The sequence below is a fragment of the Chaetura pelagica genome, unplaced genomic scaffold (genome assembly GCF_000747805.2).
Source record: "Chaetura pelagica isolate M959 unplaced genomic scaffold, ChaPel_1.0 scaffold861, whole genome shotgun sequence".
Lineage (NCBI taxonomy): Eukaryota > Metazoa > Chordata > Aves > Apodiformes > Apodidae > Chaetura > Chaetura pelagica.
In genome coordinates, this window is record NW_009952092.1 from 248,016 (window position 1) to 257,546 (window position 9,531).

General features: G+C 53.4%; 1 protein-coding gene across 1 annotated transcript in view; it reads right to left on the minus strand.

Moving 5' to 3' along the window:
• Positions 1 to 8,915, minus strand: part of FAIM2 (Fas apoptotic inhibitory molecule 2) — a 14,760-nt gene extending 5,845 nt beyond the window's left edge. The window contains exons 1-8 of the mRNA XM_010005815.1: positions 8,889 to 8,915; positions 8,090 to 8,270; positions 4,637 to 4,740; positions 4,414 to 4,478; positions 3,618 to 3,671; positions 1,410 to 1,460; positions 850 to 889; positions 318 to 355 (exon numbers count right to left, since the gene is read on the minus strand). Coding sequence (XP_010004117.1) covers positions 318 to 355; positions 850 to 889; positions 1,410 to 1,460; positions 3,618 to 3,671; positions 4,414 to 4,478; positions 4,637 to 4,740; positions 8,090 to 8,270; positions 8,889 to 8,915 — 560 coding nt within the window. The remainder of the gene's footprint in view (positions 1 to 317; positions 356 to 849; positions 890 to 1,409; positions 1,461 to 3,617; positions 3,672 to 4,413; positions 4,479 to 4,636; positions 4,741 to 8,089; positions 8,271 to 8,888) is intronic.
• Between the last annotated feature and the right edge of the window lie 616 nt (positions 8,916 to 9,531).

Consider the following 9,531-nt stretch of genomic DNA (forward strand, 5'->3'; position numbering starts at 1 on the left):
AAAGATTGATCACAGAGCATGGTCCCCTGCAGCCCATCCGTGCTTGGCCCTGGCCTCCAGTGCTCTCCTATGGGATTTAGCACAGCCCAGAACTACCCTGTCCTGCCCCAACTGTGAGAGAGAAGGGGATGCCACCAGAAGTCTTGGAGAGCTTCTTTAGAAAGTGTTTTCAAAAGGGAAGGTCGGGCTTTGTGTGGCTACTGGGACAACTCCAAAGAGAACAGGTGGCCCGTGTATCTCAGAAGTAGGGAACTTCTGTGCAGGAGAAGACAGGACACAGGACCTGAAGACCTCTAGAGACCACATGCCCAGCCTACCTGGAGAGCATCACAGTGAGATAAGCCATGGAGAGTGTCTGGGAGGGAAAGAGAACCATATTACTCCTGCATTTGTGTCCCAGGAAGACACACAACAGATCCAACATTTCAATTACAGTGATAAGGGCACTGAAGCCTCTTAAACCCATGCTCAAGAAAAGCCATTTTTCCATGGTTTCTGATCCTCCAGTGGTTAATATCCACAGAGCAGGTTAAAAGAGAGCAGTCCTACGTTCTCCAGCTCTCTACCCCTCTTGCACAGGACTCCAGCCCTCCACCCCCCCCCCCCCAGCTCCCATCACCAGGCACCCACCACAGCATTTTATTATTTTTTCCACAGAGTCTCCTTTCTCTCCTGCTCTTCACATTCCAGCTCAATCACAGCTCCTCAGCCCAAGTGCAGCATGACTAGAGGAGGAAATTCCTGCTTTCTGCACTAATCCAGAATAGGCACCTCTCCTGCTTGGAGCCATTCTGAAACCCAGGGCTTGCTGCAGGGGCAGGGCAGATGCTGTCCAGATGTGCTACTTACAAAGATGCTCAGCAGGATCAGGTTCCATGGGAAATACCTCCTGCAAATAAACAAACAGAGGCTGGTCAGCCCTGCCAGGTGGAGGGCAGAGCAGTCAGCAGCACTGCACAACACATTGCATAAGAAATGCCACATAATTAATGGCCTGGGCAGCAAATGGCAGGGGTGGTGCAAGGGGACAGTCATCCTGTTGGGAATAAGACAGCATTTGGGGTGCTGCTAGATCAGGAGGGAAAACTTCCCCATGATATTCCAGCAAAGCAGACAGCAGTGCCCTGCTCCCCTGCAGGGTTTAGTGATGAGCATTTGGAGCCACACAGCAATGCAGCTCTGCAGTTACTGCTTCCTTCCCAGCTGGGAGCTGAGCTCAGGTTTTAATGCTGTGTTGCTGCAGCCCACAACGGCATCAGGCCTAAAAATACAGCTGCCATCTCATCTGTACATCACTGTGTCACCACGACCCCATCTCTACATCATTGCTGGTCATGCTTGAAACAAGAGCAGAATATTAATCCTTCTTTTCACAGGGCTGTTTCAAATCCAAGAAGAAAATGTTTTACCTGGGGCCGGAGCAGCAAGCAAGAATCAAGTAGGTCACAAAGAAAACAGCACTGCAAAGAAAGGACAAAGAGCAGTTTAGGGAGGAAAACCCAAGCAGTGTGTGTTGATGCAGGAGAGGAGTCTCCAGCTGGCAGGTGGGACAAGGTGGTACAGCCCTGAAAAACCTGAAGGATGGTCTTGGAGCAGAGTTAAGGGTGGCCCTGGATAGATGGAGCACCCAAACGTGTTTGCTGTTGATGCCTCAGCACTGCATGAGTTGCTCATTTGGAGGTGTCCAGACTTTGCCCTTCCCTTCCAGGCCCTTTCTGGCTCGGTGGGATCAAGGTGTCCTGCACTTGGGGCTGGTAGAAGTGACTTGCCCAAGGGCAGAGGGGAAGTCTGTGTCAGAGAATGGAACTGGCCCCACGTTAGTGCAGCAGCACTTCAAGAGTTCAGCAGAGGAAGGATCCTCTGAGGAGGGTGCAGCTCAGCCCCCAGCCCCATGTGCTGTTGCACAAGCCACCCCCAGGTCACAGCAGGGCTGTTTATCTCGCATTCCTTGGCCCTTCAGCACAGCCCAGCAATCCAACAGCTGAGGGATGGTGTCCCTCTGCTCCGGCCGTCACGCAGCCCGGGTGTTTTTCCACAGAGCTGATGGGCTCTGGCCCAGGGAACCTGCTCTCCTGCCCCCACCCAGCGCCCGGGGCGGCTGCCGAGCGCGCCGATGCCCTGATAGCCCCTCACCCTGGGCCTCGTAAATGAACGTGACGGCAGAACCCACGGGCCATGGCAAACGCACAGAGATAAACCCCAGCACTGCTCTCCCACAGGGAAACCAGGAAAGCTGGAGTGGACACAGCTGAATAGATGGGAAGAAGCACGTGGGGAGCAACGAGCCACGGCAGTTGTGTCTCCTGTGCAGCCCTTGCTGCACATCTGCTCTTGCTTTGGGTCCTCTGAGCCGTCAAACCAGGAAGGTGGAAAGTAGGAAAACACCTCAGGGCACCCACTTCTATTTTACAGAGGTACAGAGAGAGCTGGGGGGGTCTCTGTGTGTGAAACAGATCCAGGTCCAGACCAGGACAAGCAATTGGAGACACTGGGATGGCAGGATGGGCTGGCTTGCTGGAAGGTGAAAGGTCAGACTAAATTTAAAGTCCCTCAAGTACAGCTGATCTGAGACAGGTTTGTTGCTACTGAACAATATAAACACCAACTGTCCAGTGAACTACAGGAGATGACCCCAAAGGTCAAAGCATAGACCTGAGCAGAGCTTGGTCTTGTCTCCTAACAAGGAAATGCTGCTTCTCCAACCTACCAGCTGGCCGAGGAGCAGCACAGCATGTTCCTTTAAGGTTGAACTGGCAACACTATGCCTCTTCCCTTTGATTACTGCTATTTTGGGTCTTTTCAAAGTTATATAAGCTGTTGTCTCATCTCTGGGCCTGGACACATTTCATGATTTGGGTGTGAACTAATTAAAGTCAAGTTCACGGAGCTTTGTTCACCAACAATTGCATCTCCCACTGTCTGCTTAATTAGCAGCACTAACATGAGCAGCACCCAGGAAACCAGCAGAGCTGCAGACACACACACAGAGCCTGCACTGACCCCAGGCTCACCCCTGGACCAGGCTTGACTGAAAAACAACATCCCACGTTCTGGGCACCAGAGCAGCTCTGCCATGAAGATGCAGCCATGAGAGGCCCCCAAGCATCCCGAGCTCTCCACGTGCATCCCTCCCCCTTAGCACTGCCTGCACCCCTCTTCATCTGCTGTGTATCAAGGCCTTCAATGTCAACACAAGTGACTCCCTTGTTCCTTGGGACAAACCCAAAGTCAGCCTCTCAGGTGCCCTGGACACCCTTTCTGGTCTCACATCTGGGTTTCTGCACTGTTCTGCTGGAAGCTCCCCAGTTTTACCTTGTTTGCTCTGCAAGAAACACTCGTGTATCTACTTTGTGCTTCCTTTGTGGAGCAGCAAGCTCTCTTTTTGAAAGGAACTGCAGATACCTAGCATACTCCACGTCTCAGACTCATTCAGGTGAAGTTTTCTATCTCCCCACCTCAGCAATCCGTGAATTTCCCCAGTTCCCCCTGCACACACATTAGTGCAGCTCCTCACATGCAAGACACAGAAGTGTTTGGAAAGTGTCTCCAGATCCCCACAGTCACATCCAGAGCTGTTTGGAGTGTACATGGCCATAGGAGAAGACAGAGATACTCACTAGGAAGCCCAGTACCAGGCAGAGTGTGTCTGGATGTAGCCCTTGACTGGCTCACTGCAAGGCAGAGAAACAGGATGCTGAGCAGAAAGCATTCAAAAGTTGGTCACTTCACAGGTTGCTGCTAAATTAAACCTGGGAACATGCATGGGGGGATGTAGCACAGGGGATGTGGAAATAAAACCATGGCAGAATCTACCTGGCAGAATGACCAGGTGGAAAGAAATTCAACCTGTCAGGTTGAAGGACAGCCCTGCTGTTACCAGAGCCACAGCTGGGCCTGCTGGGGAGCAGCCACTGCCTTCTGAGACATGGTTAAGGAGCTGAAATCTTCAGGCTGACAGTGATTCATTATTTATTCTGGAGGAAACATGAGCTGCACATGCCCAAATGACTCAGACACCTGAGCTAGAGGCAGCCACTGAGTGTGGGGTATCTGCTTCTGCATGGGGAGGTGACCCAGTCAGTCCCTGGAGCCCAGGGGGGGGTGGGATCTGATGGCCTTGATAACTCCCAAAGGGAAAACACTGCAGTTAATACTCAAGGGCAAGCAGCCCAGACCTCCTGGCTGGTGATAGCACCCAGAAGGGTTGATGTATCATCCAGGGGACATGCAGGAAAGGCAGCAGATGTTCTGAAGGACCTCTCAGGGTTCCTTCAGTTCTCTTTCTTTTTATTGGAGCACATAGGAAAGAAAATCAGGTATCTACATAACAGATAACACTCCCAAGTAACAGGTAATTCAAGAGCAGGTCACACACAGGACAAAGCAAGCATTACTGCTACACAAGAGACCTACCAGAAGGTGAAGAAAGCCACAATAACAACAGTGACCAAAAGCTGGACCATCAGGATGGTATAAACCTGTAATGAGAGGCAGCCCATGGGTGACCCTCACTCTCTGCTCCCCACCCAGCCTAGCACAGACAGCAAGGCCATTGCAGCCAGGTCTCTCCCAGGGCTCAGAACTGGCCTCATGCCTTCAGAGGGGAAGGCTGAGCCTGGTGAGACGTGCCCCTTACCTTCCTGATGAACACTCTGCGCACGTTCCTGTCATCCCAGCTGAAGGTTGTGAGCATCTCTGTGTCCCCTGGGTACCCACTGCTGCCATAGCTGGGGCTGGTGCCTGCAGCAGAAGCCAGACAGATCAGCTCCCATCACCCAGCTCCCATCACCCAGCTCCCTCCCTGCAGGAATCTGACCCCAGTGATTGACCCCAGCTCAGGAGGCCCAAGTTTCAAGGTTTCCTGTTGCACTGCAAAGCCCAGGGGTGCTGGGATGCCCTCTGCTCCCTTCCCACTCCTGCACCTTATCAGGACCTTCTCTGGGAACAGAGGGGGGAACCACTTCTGCAAACTCCAACACGACCAGCACAGCAGGGCTCATTCCTGTCCATGGCAACACTCTGCCTTTAATGGCCATTGCAGGACTCTGATCATATCCTTGCTCACCTTTCACTGAACAGTCAAGCATCCCCCAGAGGGGCAGTGACTCTGCACCTCGGCCATTCCCATCAGGAATCCCTCCCTGCTCTGTAACTGACTGAGCTCAGGCTGTGTCTGCATCATGTCTTATGTCAACAGGGTGCCCTGAGAGAAGCTGTTAACAGCCAACTTTACCATCAGGTCCCCCCCTGAATCTGATCTCCATGCAGGGAGTTGGAGACCAGTTTAGCAGCAAACCCAACGAGGGGGAAAAAATCCCAGTGCTGCTCCTGAAAGCACTTCCCCCAAAATCATTGCATGATACAACCCAGCCCTGCCTTCCTCTGTAATAAAAGCTCTTGTTGCTGGAGTTTCACTGCAGATGGGCAAGGAGGGAGGCTGCACCATAAAGCACCAGTTTGCTCTGCAGCCTGAAGGGAGATGGGAGGAAAACATCAGAAAATCTTTCCCTGTGCTGACATCCAGGGCTGAAGGATATTGCAGGGCAGGGAGCTGCAAAGAGAAACCCAAAGCTGCAGCCTCCCCCTGCTGAGATCAGCTGCACAAATTAAATGCAAGAATCAGCCTTCTCCATCTCCTCAGCCTCATGCCCAAGCAAATAAAACAAAAGCCTCAGTTGTCTCAGTGCATCATCATTCCCGTGTTATTTGCTTCTCTTGCAAACATCCTCTTCCATGTTACAAACAGTCTCCCTGCCTGGGTTTCCTACAGAATAAAGGCTCAGGCAATTACACCAGCTACACACATTCATGTCCCTGCCTGTTTGACAGATGCCTCCCTTTCTTCTAAAAGCTTTTTAGCTCAGTGATAGATCCTTCAGGCAGATGGAGGGAAGACCCTCTCAAACTCAAAGGTCAGGCTGCAGACACCAGGAAGGCCAAACTCAAGGCTCTGGTCCAGGGTTTTACCAGTCAAAGTCATAGAATCATAGAACCATTCAGGTTGGAAAAGCCCCTTGGGATCACTGAGTCCAACCATCATCCCTACTCTACAGAGCTCTCCCCTAACCCACCTCCACCAACACCACATCCAAAGGACCCTTCAACACATCCAGGGATGGTGACTCCACCACCTGCCTGGGCAGCCTGTTCCAGTGTCTGACCACTCTTGCTGTGACAACTTTCCCATAATGTCCAGTCTGAACCTGCCCTGGTGCAGCTTGAAGCCTCTTGCTCTGTCACTAATGACCTGTGAGAAGAGACCAGCACCAACCTCTCTGCAATGACCTTTCAGGTGGTTGCAGAGACTGATGAGGTCTCCCCTCAGCCTCCTCTTCCTCAGACTAAACATTCCCAGCTCCTTCCAGCCTTCTTCATCAGATTTATTCTCCAGGCCCTTCACCAGCCTCTTCCTAAAGATGTCCCTGGAAGGAACTATATCCCTTGTGCTCTTCTTGTGCCAAATAAATCTCTTGTGTCTTCTTCTATGCCCCAGTGGAGATGAAACTCCTGCAGCTCATCCTCCCTGCGTTGCTGTGAGATCTGTCATCACCCACGTGGCCCGTGGCACCTGAGGCCCACCTCCCAGGGACACTTCAGTGCCTCCTGCCTCACAGCAATCAAGGCACCTAAACACCAAATTAGGCACCTAAACACCTTGGAAGAATGGAGGGGGTTTCCTTCTCCCTGGCTAGTGTCACTTCCCACTCATGACCACATCTGAGGCAGCAAGACAGTGTGTCCCAAGCTCATTATTAAAGCAAGTAACCCCAAACACATCACATGCCACTTCTCTCCAGTTACTCCCAGTCTCATATAAGCTGTTAGGTACAGCCCCATGGCACGTCCCTCCCCTGGGACCCTGGCAGGAGCCACAGCTTCAGCATGGCTGAGGGCAGGGAAAAGAGAGGGGTAATGAAATAAAAGGAAAACACCAGCAGGGATCAGGGCACAGGACACAGCTGCAGGAAGGGAATCCTGCAAGGCATGTCAGGGAGGGGACAAGAGATGACACATCACCTAAAAAACTCCTCTGGGATACCCAAAATGCCAGCCCCCTTGGGCTTTACCCATCTTAATTTGTTGTGACACTGGAAAGGCCCAGATGGTATTTACAGCAAGCTGGGAGGTTATTTATCCCTCTGTTTGACCCCTGAAGGCAAACAAGAATAGGAAAAGCCAGTAAAACCATCAGAGTGTGCAGGCAGACACATCTCAGAGGGGTTTAGCTGGCTCTTTCCCCTTCCATAAACATCTCCATCCCTGCAGCTGAGACCATCCCCACTGGACAGAACAGGGAGTCAGCAAAAGCACAGCAGAGGAAGAGGACTGAGCAGAGAGGGGACTCAGGAGTCATTAAATCCAGTCCCTCCAGTGCTCCCTCCAGTCCAGCCATGCTGGCAGGAGCTCAGTTGGCCACTCAGCAGCCTGGCTTGCTGGCCACCAGCATGCATCCCAGCTTGCTGGGACACAGCCCTTCCCTCCGCTGGGCACAGCCAAGCCTCTGTCTGCTTGTCAGGACCCAGCAGAAGCTGCAGGCAGCACCCAGAGAAGAAAAGCTGTTGTCTGAGGAGTCTGCCATTGGTCCATTGCTGGAACAATTCAGCACTCAAGCCCAGCCAGCTCTGAGCCCCCGGGGCTCTGAACACGGGTTCACAGCACTGATGCTGCCACAGGGATTCTGCCAGTTCAGCAGCTTCCTTGCAAGCTGGGCTGAGCAGGAGCTAGAGCAAGAGCTGCTGCTGGCAGAGCTGGGAGCATCACCCAGGACTCTCCCCTGCCCAGTGCAATAAGCTGGGAAAGGGGATTTTTCCCATCCCGGTTCTGGGAAGGAGAGCAGGGACAGAGCACTGGAGTTCAGTCCTGCTCTGGAAGGCCCTGAGGTCGAGTGGTTGGGTGAAATGGCTTTGACACATCTAGACTTCCATGGCTTGTAGCTACAGGTCTAGGGTGAGCTCTACCATGGACCAAACTGGGTACCACATCCTTGGTTCCTTCCCCTCTTCCCCACAAGCTGATAGGGGGAATCTCTGCACCCCTCTCCCCATCTCTGCAAGGGGCTCACCCTGGGTACAGCCACAAAAGGACTTACTGGGGTCGACATAAGCCCAGCTGGGGTGGAGTGGGACTGATGGGGGAGGTGGGTAAGCTCCAGACTTCATCCCTTCTCCTGCTGTTGCCTCCTCATAGGTCGGAGGAGCTGGTGGAGCTGTGGCATTGTCCTTCTTCTCCCCTTGCCCCTCGGAGCTGGGGGGTTTGTTGTTCACAGAGAGCTGTGTAGAAAGGCAGAGGGGAGGAGGGAGAGATTAGACAGCACAGAGAGTTTGTACAGCACAGAACCTGCCCTGCAATGGGAGCTCGATGGGACGTGGGCCCTGTTGGGCCCCAGCAACCAAAGGAAGGACACTCAGCAACTGCTGTGGGCTGGCAATAGACCATCCCTGCACCCCCAGGGGACAGCATCCTCTCAAGTCATTGAGGGAAGAGACAGGGGAACACCTGACACGTTGAAGGAGATGCAAAGTTAACAGGCAACCAGGTTTGAGGGGACACACAGCCTTGCCCAGGGTCCTCCACGGTGCCTCAGGCTCTTGTGCAACACAAGAAAACATGCAAGTAGTTCTCTGCTTTTCAGCCTTCTTTCTGAATTTCCCCTCAAAAAAAAGTTTTTGGTTGCTGGGCAGAAAACCCTGAATTCACTAATTTGGGGAGTTTCTGCCAGCCCCTGGGAAGTGCTCTGGTTCAGCCCTCCAGCATTTTCTTCTAGCTGGTTCCTCTCTGCCCTTCTAGAGGCCCAGCCCTGCTGCTTGTCAACCTGAAGAGGCAGCTAAGGGAGTGGGATCCCATCTCTTCAGACTATGGGATCCCAGCAAAGAGCAGCCTCGGGACACCTGAAATTTTATTCTCCTTGGCAACATTATCCCTTTAACCTTCTAGATCTTTGTCTAGTGTGAGCCTGGTGGCTGCTCCTGCTGCCAAAAGATGTAACAGGCCCTTGAAAACGAAGCCAGGGCAGCAGGCTGGGATGTGCACCACAAGCAGACCCAGCTGCATCACAGTAACTGTGCCACCTCCCCTGCCAGCTCCCAGGGACTGTCCTCACCCTGTCCTCTGTTACACAGCCCTTGCTAGAGGGTGCCCAATATCATGCAAAAGCCCCAGAGCTCCCCAAGGAGATGCCAGAGGGATGATGCTGCATCCAGGCAGTCTCTGACACCGTTGCCATGGCAATAGCGCCCTGTGCTGACAGAGGCTGCAGGAACCCCCCTCCCTGCTCCCTCAGCGTTGCAGAACCCCAAAAACCCAGAGCTCCCCGGCCAGGGAAGGAGATGGTGCCAAGTGCTGACGGATGGGGGCAGGGATGGGGAAGCACCAGCAGCCCCTTCCAGCCCCGTGACACCCGGGATGGGCGCAGGAAACCGGCCCAGGTTCGCAGCAGGGCTGAGCTGCCCATCCAGCCCCGGGGAGAAGGGCCCGAGCCCCGCACGGACACAGCCCCGCATCCCCCTGCCCTGCCAAACCCACCCGCGGGCA